This window comes from Cyprinus carpio, chromosome B4, assembly GCF_018340385.1.
Source record: "Cyprinus carpio isolate SPL01 chromosome B4, ASM1834038v1, whole genome shotgun sequence".
Classification (NCBI taxonomy): domain Eukaryota; kingdom Metazoa; phylum Chordata; class Actinopteri; order Cypriniformes; family Cyprinidae; genus Cyprinus; species Cyprinus carpio.
In genome coordinates, this window is record NC_056600.1 from 19,233,376 (window position 1) to 19,249,423 (window position 16,048).

A 16,048-nucleotide genomic window follows, 5' to 3' on the forward strand; every position below is an offset into this window, starting at 1 on the left:
CTTCCTAAAAAGCCTTCACACGGCCATGCAAACAGCAGAACCCATGTTTAACCACATTTTCCATTTCTACGGAATTCCAGAGGACATTGTGTCTGACCTCGGACCCCAGTTCATCTCAAAAGTTTGGAAAGCCTTCTCTGCCCTCCTAGGTTTGACCGTCAGTCTCTCCTTTGGTTACCATCCTCAGTCAAATGGGCAAACAGAGAGAAAGATCAAATAGATAGGTCGCTTCCAATCGAACCTTCTGCCATGGCCACCAGAACTCTTGGTACCAGTTCCTGGGTTGGGCCGAATACACGCAGAACTCCCTTCGTCAGCCCACCACTGTTCTCACTCCATTCCAGTGCATACTCGGTTACCAGCCCCGGCACTTCTCATGGTCCAGAGAGACATCTGATGTTCCATCGGTCAACTACTTTTTCCGGGAGAGCAAGAGGGTTTGGGACACAGCTCACCACCAGCTTCAGAGGGCTTTATGCTGACACAGGATGACAGCTGACCTGAGACGTTCCACAGCTCCATCCTGCCAACCGGGTCAGAAGGTTTGGCTGTCAACCAGAGATACGCTTGCCCTGCAAGAAGCTTAGTCCCAGATACATTGGCCCCTTCACCATCACCAACCAGATCAATCCTGTAATTTACCAACTCCAATTGCCTCTTCACTAGAGAATTCACTCCACCTTCCACGTGTCTCTCCTTAAACCTTACCATTCTCCAATTTCTGTCTCCACAGAGCCTGGCACCGCAGTCAAGTCACCTTTACTTATATAGTGGTTTTAACAATACAGATTGTGTCAAAGCACTTTACAGTATTAAATAGGAAAATAGTGTGTCAATAATAACACACTAACAGAATCACTAAACTGCATAATTTACCACACATCATCACACCTACAATTTATCAATAACAACAATATATTTTATCAATATGTGAGGTACTGTTTGTAAATATCTATAAAATGCATTAGAACTTGCAATTGTACAGTGTGTTTGCCTTTTTTATACTGTTGCACAAAACAGTATGTTTCACACAACCAATTTTTGTGACAAATGTTGATGTCAGTTTCAATGCTACAAGAAATTGTATGAGAACTGCAAAAATCCCAATTCTGAGTACAAAGTTAAAAACACCACACTTAACAACAACAACAACAACAAAACTTTTGATCATTATTTAATTCATGACGCATCAATGAAGCAACTGATCACACTAATACATTAAATTATTATTTTTTTATTTTATTATGAATATTAATCAGTGCAACACAGTAATGCCATGAGTAATCAAGTGATAACTTTAAATATATATATATATATATATATATATATATATATATATATATATAGATAGATATAGATAGATAGATAGATATAGATATAGATATAGATACACTGAACAAAATTATAAACACAACTCTTTTGTTTTTGCCCCCTTTTTCATAAGCTGAACTCAAAGATCTAAGACTTTTTCTATGTACACAAAAGGCCTATTTCTCTCAAATATTGTTCACAAATCTTTCTAAATCTGTGTTAGTGAGCACTTCTCCTTTGCCGAGATAATCCATCCACCTCACAGGTGTGCCATATCAAGATGTTGATTAGACAGCATGATTATTGCACAGGTGTACCTTAGGCTGTCCACAATAAAACCCCACTCAAAAATGTGCAGTTTTACTGTATTGGGGAGGTCTGGGGGGTCTGAAAACCAGTCAGTATCTTGTGTGACTACCATTTGCCTCATGCAGTGCAACACATCTCCTTTGCATAGAGTTGATCAGGTTGTTGATTGTGGCCTGTGGGATGTTGGTCCACTCCTATTCAATGGCTTTGCGAAGTTGCTGGATATTGGCAGGAACTGGAACACGCTGTCGTAAACGATCCAGAGCATCCCAAACATGCTCAATGGGTGACATGTCTGGTGAGTATGCTGGCCATGCAAGAACTGGGATGTTTTCAGCTTCCAGGAATTGTGTAGAAATCCGTGCAACATTGGGCTGTGCATTATCATGCTGCAACATAAAGTGATGGTTGTGGATGAATGGCCACCATGGGCCACTCCATCCACAACGTTGACATCAGCAAACCGCTCACCCACACAACGCCATACACGCTGTCTGCCATCTGCCCTGTACAGTGAAAACTGGGATTCATCCGTGAAGAGAACACATCTCCAAAGTGCAAGACGCCATCGAACGTGAGCATTTGCCCACTCAATTCGGTTACGACGACGAACTGCAGTCAGGTCGAGACCCAGATGAGGACGACGAGCATGCAGATGAGCTTCCTTGAGATGGTTTCTGACAGATTGTGCAGAAATTCTTTGGTTATGCGAACCAATTGTTTCAGAAGCTGTCCGGGTGGTTGGTTTCAGACGATCTTGAAGGTAAAGATGCTGGATGTGGAGGTCCTGGGCTGGTGTGGTGACACGTGGTCTGGGGTTGTGAGGCCAGTTGGATGTACTGCCAAATTCTCTGAAACGCCTTTGGAGATGGCTTATGGTAGAGAAATGAACATTCAGTTCACAGGCAGCAGCTCTGGTGGACATTCCTGCAGTCAGCCTGCCAATTGCACGCTCCTGGCATTGTGCTGTGTGATAAAACTGCACATTTTAGAGTGGCCTTTTATTGTGGCCAGCCTAAGGCACACCTGTGCAATAATCATGCTGTCTATTCAGCATCTTGATATGCCACACCTGTGAGGTGAATGGATTATCTCGGCAAAGGAGAAGTGCTCACTCACACAGATTTAGACAGATTTGTGAACAATATTTGAGAGAAATAGGCCTTTTGTGTACATAGAAAAAGTCTTAGATCTTTGAGTTCAGCTTATGAAAAATGGGGCAAAAACAAAAGTGTTGCGTTTATAATTTTGTTCAGTGTATAATGCAGAACATTATTTTAGAATTTTTTCCTGTTCTGTATCACATAGCACGGGGTGTTGGAGTTATCCGTCCTTGGACATTTGATTATCGTTCTGTACTTTCCTCTTAATCTGTATGGTGACAATCCATAACAGGGTATAGCTAATTGTCCGCAGAGAGCTGACCAGTCCCAGAAATAGGTACCTGATGGAGTCAAATTACAGTTAATTATACATTAATAAGGGTTTCTTTCCATTCAAATTAGGGCTACATAGAATAGTCCTGCCAGATCTGCTCACCTGAAAGTTTCAGTGTCATACATTCTGCATGCGCCACTTCCACCGCATTTCTTCTGGCCCCATTTCAGACAGGTCGAGTCAATAAGAGCACCAAAGCAAATGGGAGCAGGAATACCACCTTAACCCTCTGGAGTCTAAGGGGTATTTTTGGGGCCTGGAGAAGTTTTGTCATGCCCTGACATTTGTGCTTTTTTCAGTTTCTTATAAATATCTAAATGGCTAAAGTCTAATCTCACTGTAATCAGCATAAACTAGGCTATAATAATATGTGAGCAGCATGTATGTACATGATTGTGTTTTTGAGAAAAAAAATGTTATGCGTGGTTAGTGAAAAAACTAAAAATGTAAATCACTTCAATAAGGCAATAAAACACATACAGAAAATTGGTTCCCAGATATTTTGAGAACTGGAGCTTGTAGCCTAGAATTTTTTTTTTTTCTAAATGATGTGAAAATCATCTTGTTTACTCACTTACAGAAACAATATATTGATTTAAATTTTCTAAGACACTTTTTTTGTTGGTAAAAGTCATATGCGAGTAGGCGTCAACTATCATGAATTCACACCTGAGAAGACAAAGGCCTGCATATGAGCTGCATAATGAGCCATTCAGTCAGCTGTGTCACTGAGAGGGATGAGTTACAAGAAAGAATGTGAGGACAAAATAAATCTATATAATTTTATGTTTGTAGTTTATTTAGAATATATTTAATTATCCCACAACATAATTTAATATTCACTTGTGAGTGCAGTTAAAACAGTTTATATTAGGGAAAATCAAAGCTGACTTTCAAACTGAATTTTTTGCATCATTACTCCAGTCACACAATCCTTCAGAAATCCTTTTAACAATCTTATTTTCTACAAAAAACACATTATTGTTATTATTATCATCATCATCATTATTATTATTATTATTATTATTATTATTATTATTATTATTAATGTTGAAAAGAGCTGAGAATATTTTTTTTTAGGTTTTTTAGGGGGGATAAATTGAAAGAACAGCAATGATTGTTACATTTGTTACAGTTACATTTATTGGTACATTTATATTATTTACATCAAGCTTTTGAATGGTATAGTAGTGTATATTGTTATTGAAACTTCATAATATTTCACTTGATTATACATTTAGTCAGGAATTATAGTTTGGAAAAAGTCTTTGGGAAAAGTCTAACTAGTAAAATGTTTACACGTTATGTGAAAACTAGTACAAGTATATAAATCAATAAAAAGAGACTTACTCATTTTTATGATCTCTGCTGAATAAAGTGCTTCATTCTTTTTTCTGAGGAAATCCAAATCTCAAATCCTCAACCACATCACATCTTTTTGGGGTGAATTATGTCTTATTCCTCTCATCGCGAAGCAAACAGTAAAAATAATAAAAACTTGAAGAACAATCTCGCTGTGTTGTCTTCTGTTGTGTGGGCGTATTCAAAAGCCGCGCGCTTCAGTGAAACATTTGAATCTCAAAAGCGCGCTCGGCGCGGGGGCGTGGTCGCAATATAAGATAATGAAGGGAGACGTGAAAAAACGGACATCGCGTTGTTTTCATATGGATTACTTTATCACAGAATATTTGTTTTCAGCAGCACTTGTTTAGTTTAAAAGTAGACATGTCAGGCTTTCTATAGATATCTGTCTCATGTCTCTTCGTTGAGTATTCACTGAGTTACAGTTCATTTTAATGACGCATTTGTATCTGAAGATCAGCGCAGACAAAGGCTGCAGACAGCACTCCTTGTTTGTTATCTTTATTTTATAAGTGCACAAAGTTTTGTTTGTTATATGTCTGTATACAAAAAAAAGTAGACCCTTTACAGATTCGATTGATGTATTGCACTTATCTGTACGATCAAAACTGAAAGTGTAATTTAAGTTATTTTCGGGGTTATCAGGAGAAAATACCCCAAAACGCGTATACGCGTTAATCGACTCCAGAGGGTTAAAAAGAGGGAAATTCCATTAAAAACAATGCTGTGGCTTAATGTGTGTCTAAGACAAGAAAAATCTAAATCTGTGAAATAATTTTTACTTTCTCCTCATAAAAACAATGCTTTGCACCATTATCAATTCCAAACATAAACTTACCAAAAACTCTTAAAACTAACAGAAATACACCCACTGAGAGAGACTTCAACGCAGGATCCACAATCCTGCAAGAACATATTTTATACAACATTAAAAAAAAAAAAAACATCCATACAATTCCCAATTTTTATCTTTAAATAAAATACTATCTCACAACCCATTCCAAATCTATAAATTTTGTATGACGTTTCTGGCCTCAATGTATTGTGTATAGGTTTGCCAATCTTGACTCTTACGATGAACCAACTCACAGCTTGTTTGTTTTTTGCTTGTTTAAACATTAAAGGTTGTACAATATGTGAAACTGTATCAAATACAATAAATGCAACTGAAAATATGGAACAAGCAAATGAAGCATCTGCCTGACAATATGATGGAAACAAATTAAACAGAACCTCAATGAGATGAGGAAGAAGGGAACAGTGCCCAGAGAGTACACAAAGAAGGCGAGAGACTGCAGTGCCAGATAGATGTAGAACATTTTAGTGCAGCTAGTCTCTCGTGAACACTGTCCAAGCACTGCCGTGGAGGTCCCAGAAGTCAGTCCCCAGCTCTGGATACATGTACAGCCATGGAATGTCTGACAAACATGTGTAAAAGTAATTAAGTATATATATATATATATATATATATATATATATATATATGTGTGTGTGTGTGTGTGTGTGTGTGTGTGTGACTATATATATATATTCAAGAGTTAAAAGTAGTTATTCACCATATTCTGCCCTGCCCCCCGAATGGAATTGCAGCCAGCATGACATGGAGAGATGTAGGTCACTCCGTTCTGTCCACACACTGGATCCCATTGAAAGTCAGGACACCCACAATCAGCATTGCATGAAGTGAGTAAACCATGGCTTATATCTTGAACTTCAACAGATCTGCCGCATACATAATTTATTTTATCATACTATATATACCTGTGACCCTAAGTAGGACAACCGATTTGAAAAATGGACAGACTGAATGGACAGAAAGTGTATCGTCCCCTTGGAATTATAAGGTTCCATCTGACATTTTTTTTTCATTTTGGACTTTTTTATTTAAATAAACAACAAAGTTGTATCTATACAGTCGAATGGAATGCAAAAACTTTGAAGCTCAAAATCTCAAAACTACTCGGAATGCAGATAGAACCTTATAATTCCAAGGGGACGGTATATTTTCCATGATGCAATAAGATTTATATGAGTATAATTAGAAATACAAAATACCCTTGATAGGGCACTGTGACCCCAGCGACATCTATGTTTTCACAGCTGAGAGCAAAATAAGGTATGGTGCAAACCAATGTGGTTACAGAGGAGAAGAACATCAGTCTTGTAGATCCCAGCAAACTCAGTTTAAACCTCTTCATAATCCAACCACTTAGGAACATACCCAGAGTCGCTGCTGGAATAGACGTCACTCCTGTACATATAAGCACAGCTAGTTTAAACAGCCAGCAAAAAATCTAAAATTAGTTAGATAATAAGTGTATTTGTAAATATATATATATATACATATACATATATATAACTTGAATATATTATATATATGAAAAAAATATATATATGTATATATATATAATATATATATGTGTGTGTGTGTGTGAAGAGTTCAGATGCAAAAGTATGACTGACGTTTTTCTTTAAAATTAGCATTTAATTCTGGCTACTATGTATAGGTTTCTATTAAGTACTGGTACTTCTCAATGGGCTGAGGCTGGGATTTAGTGTATTTAAAGTGAACATATACTATGTCGAGAGCATTCACAGTATCATTATCTCATTTGTGACCAAGATGGTTTTTAGACGCTTTTGCATTGGAACTCTTCATATATATATATATATAATATATGGCAGATGTTACCTATGAGAAAATTGGTCTTAGATGCACTTTGCCCAAACTGTTGCTCCAAATATTTTGGCGTGTATGTTATGACAATGGTAAAGGCATTGAGTGCCAATACACTGTAAACCAGGTACAGGAGATAGATCCCATTGGTGAGCAGACGCTTCAGAGATGGACCAAAATCTAGAAAACAAGCATTATTGTCATTTTAAAACAAACATAACACTCACTGTGTGTTCACACCGCCACTGTCGAGAGCATCAAAGTGGCCGGAAGTCATTCATTTTCAATGTGAGCCGGCGTCGAGCAGCGGCGAGGAGCGGCGCAGTGAGACTTGGACGTTGAGAGCATCGAGGAGAGTTGAAATCAGGGCAACTTTATGGTAATGAGCTATGACGCAGTTCGGCGGCAACCAATTGGAACGTAGAAGTCCACCGCTTGAAAGGATTCCAGAGACAGCAGCTCCGACCACATTAGTTCTCAAACACAATAGAGGACAGGTTGATTATTGCTGTGGCGGGTTTGCAATAATCTATGATGTGTCCCTGTTTGTGTACAGGGACATAAAAAATAAAATAAAAATGATACGTGGACCAAGGTGCCTGAGATTGTTCATGTTCCTGTTGAGTTGCTGATGTGCAGTAACGATATAAGAATAATAATAAATAATAGTACAGTAGTCCCAGTTTACTTTTAAACAAATTTCCTTGATTATACTTGCATTAAGTAATGTTTATACTTGATTATAGTTACTTAAGTAACATTTTCAATGCAGGACTTTTACTTGCATCAGAGTATTTTTACAGGGCTTTATGCATTATTAGCTAAAGGATCTTAATTTTTCTTCCACAACAATATTTAATGAGGTTAACTTATAACGTTACCCTCCTTGTGGTTAGTCTGCACAAGATCAACACGATTGTTTGATTTGCGGCCACTTTAAATACAAGATGAGCTTTTGATCTAGGTCAGAGCGTCAGAGTGCTCACGAATCTTTCTGCAGCATTGTGAGCAGGGCGGCCAGAGCGATTTTTGATGCTCTCGACGGCGGCGGTGTGAACGCACAGTTAATAATTAATGATCATCATCATAATCATCATCATACCAATCTTCTTTCACGAGTTCACACTTACATATAATTAGCTGAAGTATAGTAATGCATATTTGCCATGCTGTCAGGGGAAGGGCTCCAAGCTCGGGAATGGCCCGAACCCAGAGTTTGCCAAGTAAGATATGTTCCTGGATTAACATCTTTTGTTGATCCTGGATCAACATTACTGTCCAAAAAAATACAGACTAAACCCAATTCCTACCCCTAAACCTAGCCCTCCTCATAATTTATTACTGAAATTAGTGTAAAATGATAGCTGATTAACATGGGTATAGAAGCACCTAACCATGATCATAAGACTAAAACAGACATTTCCTGAAAAGTTATCCCTCAATTCTGATTGGTTAGCTGGAATGTTGTTCCAGGATCAACAAGGATGTTGATCCAGGAACATGTTGTACTTGGTTAAATTACGCTCACCATACCACTATATAATCATTACATATAAATGTTATGTAAAAGATACTGACACTGTAAAGCTCCAAAATGTCACAAAAATCCATAAGTGTATCAAAGTAGTCCATACAACTCCTGCACTATATAAGTAATTTAATTACACCTAAATTCTAAATGTATCTAACCCTTCTGGTCAGTGGATGGTTGACATACCTTTAGCTATCTCTGTAATGCTGAGTGTGTGTTTGTGTTGGTTTGAGGCGTTGTCTAATTTAGAGGTTTGGGGGTTTTCAGGTAGAGCTCTTGGCAGGAACCAGAGAGGCAAAGCAGCAAGAAGAGTCAACAGCCCAGAAACCACATAACCCAACCACCAGGCCCCAACCCAGCGAGAGTCCTGAGGGGTGATGGTCACACTCTCTGATAATGAGAAGAAAATAGTCAAATAAACAACATATTTGTTATATATTACACCTACACTTCATTTCACCCTTCTCCCACTTTCCCCAAACTACAGATCACTCATACCACTATTCAATCACACCTGCTGTCACGGAGACGAACCCAATGATTCCCTCCTCTGGCCAGCAGAGGGCTCCATCACCCGAATACTAGCACACACGCATCCATTCACTCACAGACTCACACTACATTTGCCACAAGCCCCGTCCTTGGACTCTGATTATGCTACAGCTGTAGCTTATTGGACTTCAGTATAAAGATGCCAGTTTCCTTGTGTTCATCGCAAGGTCTTGTATCTACTATAGTGTACATTTCTGAGCGTTCATATCCTGTTTGATTACCTGTTGCTGATATTGTCTGTTCCCCGACTTCGATTGTTGCTGCCTGCCTTCTGACTATTGCTATTGATTATTGGACTTTGATACACTGCTTGATACCCCGACACTCTGCCTGTTAAACGACCACGATTCTGCCTGTTCCACGCTGTTGTGTTTGCTGATCCTGACCACTGCCTGTCCGACCCTGATTATTGTTAATTAAGCCTGCTCATGGATCCCACTTCGAGTGACGTCTCGTTACACCTGCTATTAAGAACGTGTTTACTCACCACAGTTAGAATTAGATCTCTGATCAAAGAACACATGAACCTCTCTGCTCTTAGTAGAATTACTTACCTTCTATTCATCTCAGTCTTCCTTCTTTGAAAGCGACTCTTTATCTTCATCTGTTGTCTGTATGTCTGGCTCCAATACTGGCTGTCCTCTAATTCCATTAGTTCTTTCAGGTTCTTTTGTTATTATACATACGTGTTCACTATCAATAACTTGCAATTATTAATAAACCCAACTGCACTTGGGTTTACCATCAAACTGTATGAAGACAAGAAATCAGCAGGATCTAAACAACACTTCCTCCTTCATCTCAAACACATATAGTCTCCTGATCTTTGTCCTGACCATCTCTTTCTCTGAAACCAACCATCTTTCCTTCTTTTCTGCCAGTGAGGTCTTCCTTAATCCCCTTTTCCAGCCATTGAAGCGACTTGTGGGATATTCTTTCTGGTAACAGGAGATTCCATTGAACCTTTCATTTCGGCCACAAAGACCAAAGCTGAATTATTCCACCAACTCCTCTATGACATTTCATCCATCATCTCCTCAAGGGTCCCTCTTTTCATTGGCTCTCTTTGGGTCACTCTTCCCTCTGCTTTCACCTAGTTCCCTCTTTGCACTGGTTCCATCCAGACTCCAAGTTCCATCAGCTCCATGGCCTCATGTGCTATACTTCGCTAATTCGGTTTCTGCTCACAACAGAGAGAATCCTGTTTTCCCAGAGCTACCAGAGCAGTCTTACTCTCCTGTTCAAATCTTCCCAAGTCTTCTCTTTCATTGCCCACTCAGCCAAAATCCCTGAGTCATCCTAGTTTGATGGCCTATCTGGGTTTGCTTGTTCCAGTGGGTTTACCTAAGCCACCTGAAAGTCTTCTGGTTCCATCATATCTCCATAGGCCTCTTGCTCCCCAGGGTCTTCTGCCCCACCGGTGCTAAACAGTAGTGGTCGACCGATATATCGCCAAGGACGATATATCGGTCGATATTTGGCATTTTGCAAATATCGGAATCTGCCGATAAGTTTTTCTACTTGGCCGATGTATTAGAGACGCTGAGAGCAGCAGCGGCAGAGCACACAGTGCTCACATTCTGCCTTCTGTCTAATACGGATAGAAGTCTGTCTAATAATTAGATAGAACAGTTAAACAAAGGAATTAATGTACACAGAAAGTATTATAACGATTGCTTTTATATTATTAGTAATAGGAAAACATAATACTTTCTCATTTGCCGTCAGCATTAAGCAAATATGCATTTATATCATTAAAAAAAATCTTTGAATGACTAATGAACATTTATTTTCACAAGCTTTGCAAACTTAGTCGAATCCAACTGTGAGATCTTGTGAAGTGTGCATTTTTATCCAGCATGATCGCGTGTGCTCTGCGTAATGGTCAGTCCGTGTGAATTGAATGCTTTAAAATTTAAACTCGTGATTTCAGATTATGCTGCGCTTTATGCATTTGCCCACTGTCATATTCATGTCATTTTCTCAGTGTGCTGTATGTAAAATGAGTGTTACCCTGAAAAATATGATTCCCAATGCACACAAACTTCCCAGAATACTGAGTGCCCTGTTGGTTACAGTGTTTACTCCCTTTTTAATTATATTTTTATTCAATATTTATTAATTTGGAAAAAATACTTTGTCATCTGAAGTATGTTTATTTTACACATTTATTTTTGAATACATTGTCAAATGATTTAAAATTTCTTAAATATTATTATTATTATTTTTTTATTTTTTTTTATCGGCTAACTGCCCTCCTGCTTTCCAAGATATCGGCATCGGCTGTCAAAAAAAAAAAACATTATCGGTCGACCACTACTAAACAGTGTGGTACTCTGCTCCAGACCCAACAGACTCTTTGACCCTACCCTGCTCCATTGCTACATTCATGTACCATGGTATTTACATAGTACTCTGGTACTTTAAAGAGTAAGTACTACCATGGTGCATGTCATAGCAAAGAAAGTTAAAGATGTTTTTCTTCTTTTTGATACTTTTTTTTTTATTTGTCAGTGAGTGACTACTAAGGTGCGTGTATACCAAATTTAAGTTGGCATTATACCAATTTTAACTCACCTTGATCCACTAAGCCAATGTCCACATAGAGACTAGCACACAGCGATCCAAGTGAGTAACCAAAAATTGGCCCAATCACTCCGAGTGTGTGCAGACAACCCAATGTCCACATAGAGACTAGCACACAGCGATCCAATAAAAACTAAATCACATGAGAATTGCCATGGTATACTGTGCTCATGGCATGGGTCTCTGCCAAAAGGATTCCCGACCAAGTATTGAGTGCATAACTGAACATATAATTATTTGAAGGTTGACTTTTTTGATTCATTGAGCTGTTATATATATCTAAATATATGATATAATTTTATCATATATGGAAAATATATCACAATTATGCTAATTTTTTCCTTCTTCAAAAAGTTCATTATTTTCCATAATGTAATGCATCATATATTTTTCATCCGACCAATGAAAGAAAAGTGTTTTAATACAAATTTTGGCATACAGCTCATGAAAACCCAACCTTCCATCTCAAAAATAGCATATTTCAGTAGGACCAATAAAAGAGAAAGTGTTTTTAATACAAAAAAAGTCAACCTTCAAATACTTATGTTCAGTTATGCACTCAATACTTGGTCGGGAATCCTTTTGCAGAAATGACTGCTTCAATGCGGCGTGGCATGGAGGCAATCAGCCTGTGGCACTGCTGAGATGTTATGGAGGCCCAGGATGCTTCGATAGCGGCCTTAAGCTCATCCAGAGTGTTGGGTCTTGCGTCTCTCAACTTTCTCTTCACAATATCCCACAGATTCTCTATGGGGTTCAGGTCAGGAGAGTTGGCAGGCCAATTGAGCACAGTAATACCATGGTCAGTAAACCCATTTTACCAGTGGTTTTGGCACTGTGAGCAGGTGCCAGGTCGTGCTGAAAAACGAAATCTTCATCTCCATAAAGCTTTTCAGCAAATGGAAGCATGAAGTGCTCCAAATTCTCCTGATAGCTAGCTGCAATGACCCTGCCCTTGATAAAACACAGTGGACCAACACCAGCAGCTGACATGGCACCCCAGACCATCACTGACTGTGGGTACTTGACACTGGACTTCAGGCATTTTGGCATTTCCTTCTCCCCAGTCTTCCTCCAGACTCTGGCACCTTGATTTCCGAATGACATGCAAAATTTGCTTTCATCGAAAAAAAAGTACTTTGGACCACTGAGCAACAGTCCAGTGCTGCTTCTCTGTAGCCCAGGTCAGGCGCTTCTGCCGCTGTTTCTGGTTCAAAAGCACACGCCTGTGCACGGTGGCTCTGGATGTTTCTACTCCAGACTCAGTCCACTGCTTCCGCAGGTCCCCCAAGGTCTGGAATCGGTCCTTCTCCACAATCTTCCTCAGGGTCCGGTCACCTCTTCTCGTTGTGCAGTGTTTTTTGCCACACTTTTTCCTTCCCACAGACTTCCCACTGAGGTGCCTTGATACAGCACTCTGGGAACAGCCTATTCGATCAGAAATTTCTTTTTGTGTCTTACCCTCTCGCTTGAGGGTGTCAATGATGGCCTTCTGGACAGCAGTCAGGTCGGCAGTCTTACCCATGATTGCGGTTTGAGTAATGAACCAGGCTGGGAGTTTTTAAAAGCCTCAGGAATCTTTTGCAGGTGTTTAGAGTTAATTAGTTGATTCAGATGATTAGGTTAATAGTTCGTTAAGAGAACCTTTTCATGATATGCTAATTTTTTGAGATGGGAATTTTGGGTTTTCATGAGCTGTATGCCAAAATCATCAGTATTAAATCCAATAAAAGACCTGAAATATTTCAGTTGGTGTGCAATGAATCTAAAATATATTAAAGTTTAATTTTTATCATTACATTATGGAAAATAATGAACTTTTTCACAATATGCTAATTTTTTGAGAAGGACCTGTATATATAAAAGAAAAACAATCATTTTCTCACCGATGTAAAAAGCAGAGTTTTCTGGGCGTGCATAATCATCAATGAATGACATTCCCAGAGGGCCGATGCTGGCTTCCCCAATGCCACGCAAAATGTTTCCAAACAGTGCAATTACCCACATGGGTGAGCTTTCTGATTCCCCTTTTAGACATCCTATACAATCCATAAAGTGTGCTCTGTTAGGTATTTTACTGCATTTTACAATTAAAGTATCCCACGTGCTTTCTCACAAATTCACCACATATTACCAGAAACAAGCTGTTGAACCGTACTCTGGTTGTCAGATGAGCATGTGGAGCTCACTGTGAAATTATCAGCATCATTACTGTGGGCGGCAGCTGTATCATACTTGTATCTGTCAGAAAAACAGAAAGAAAAGAAAATACAAAATTACATATTATCTATACTTATTGCCTAAAAACAGCAACTTTGAATGAATACAATGGCTTAAATACATCTCTTTTATGATGGAAATGTTTTTAGCATCTGAATTAAAGTTAATTTGGGTGGCATATAGTCAAAATGCAAGGGTGATAGAATGATCATGAGGGTCTACAGCATCTACAGATTACTTTTTTTAGTCATTAAGCAGGAACTTTTCTTGCAAACTTTATAAAAGATTTTCAAAACCATGTGAAACTGAACATAAATAAAAATAGAGCATTTCTAAGGATTTGCACATGTTTTAAGGAAGATGTTTTAGGGATCTTTCCTATTCTTCATTGCGGACACTCATTTTGTCATTGACTGATTAATGTTACTCACTGGCTCATGATGAAGTGAGGTAAAGCCATTAATAGTGTCCCTATACCCATCAACAGGACCCCTGCTCCAATGATCTTGGGCCTGTGAAACTTAGCGCCAAAGTAGCTAACAACAGTAATGACCAACAGATTACCTGCAAGCAAGTGTTAGGTTATTTAACAAATTAAATTTTGTTTCACAGCATACCATCAATAAAATATCACATTTTTAAAGTATGAACAGCCTTTCCGTCACATTAAAGCATCAGTGGTGTGACTCACTGGTATAAGTGTTCTAATGTCTGAACCCCTTCCCTCATTTCTCACTGGAGCTCAACACATCACCACTCACCCATTTCAAAGCTGACATCAATGATGCCAGCAGTAGAGCTTGGGATCTCAAACCGCCTCTCAATCTGAGTGATGGTACTTTTGGTGTAAGCCCCCGTCAGGGATTTTGTGAAATAACAGAAGGCAAGTAAACCAATAAAGATCTTTGCAGACACAAAGGCAAAAGAGAGTTTGAGTCAGTATTTTATAGTCTTGTTGTTGGTGATACATCAGAACCTATCATAGTATTTGTCAGAAATATTTAGCTATAGCCATTATTATTCACCATTAAAACAAATTATCAGCTAATAGTGGTTTAGTTAAACTTAGATTGTGGCGTTTTGTCAAAAACAATGTCTCTTGCCTTTAGAGTTGGAGAACAGCATTTAGTTTGAGGTGTTTTCTGATTGCGACCTGAGTACTCAATTGTTCTGGGCTCACTGAACCTCTCCGGACTGCCCTCCACTGTCATGATGAACTATGGGCCATGAAAGAGGTGTAAAATCATGAAAGCATTAACAATTTTGTTACTGTGTTAAACCTTGGTATCTAATGTAATATGTCTAAATTTTGATCTCTCTCTCTCTCTATCTCTCTCTCTTTATATATATCCCAATATGCCAATGTATTCACTTCAGAGGTGGTCCAAAAGAAAAATACATTGTAATCAAATGCAAACAAACATTAAAATATAATATTTTAATGATATTAAAACACTCACATGTCCACAGGTTCCTTCACAAAGAGAGAAGGCACTAAAATGCAGAAATATTCCCAAATGAGCAATCTCTAAATGTGACTTTATATTTATATTTGCATTTTGTCGTTAACTAGCACTGAGTAAACCTTTAACCCAGTTGTAGATCAACCAGTACAGTACAGTTTGTAATGTGCCCAATTGTGTCGTGTTTATATGGCGAAATGTATAAAACTGAAGAAATTTTAAAACAGAGACAATTAAAATAAGATGAGACATTAACAACATTTAACAAACACCAACCAACAAGAACACAGATTGACACCACCAACCAACACATATCTACTTATTTATGGTGCAATACGTATGCTGGCAGTCTCTCTGTTTTAGTGATGTGTGTGCATTCATGTGTGAATTTTTTTGCCTTAAAAAGTAAACTTAGGATAAACTTGCAGTTAATATGTGGTAAATGTTGGCCAAGAAATCACTTTCTTACTGGTCAACCAGCAAAAAACCTTTAGCAATAATGAACAGTTTTCTGAAACTGACAGACCTGACCATTTTTTATCTCTACAGGCAGCACACACACACACACACACACACACACACACACACACACACACACAC

The 16,048-nt window shown here is 38.5% G+C and overlaps 1 protein-coding gene across 1 annotated transcript; it reads right to left on the reverse strand.

Moving 5' to 3' along the window:
• Window positions 1-2,890: 2,890 nt before the first annotated feature.
• LOC109047531 (solute carrier organic anion transporter family member 1C1-like) lies at window positions 2,891-15,981 on the reverse strand. The gene is given in 14 exon segments (XM_042722332.1): window positions 2,891-3,064; window positions 3,160-3,277; window positions 5,258-5,322; window positions 5,653-5,837; window positions 5,976-6,141; window positions 6,475-6,670; window positions 7,112-7,276; window positions 8,814-9,017; window positions 11,757-11,873; window positions 13,652-13,804; window positions 13,900-14,006; window positions 14,417-14,549; window positions 14,747-14,888; window positions 15,089-15,981. Coding segments are annotated over 14 exon segments (2,031 nt in total). The 5' UTR covers window positions 15,197-15,981; the 3' UTR covers window positions 2,891-2,892.
• Between the last annotated feature and the right edge of the window lie 67 nt (window positions 15,982-16,048).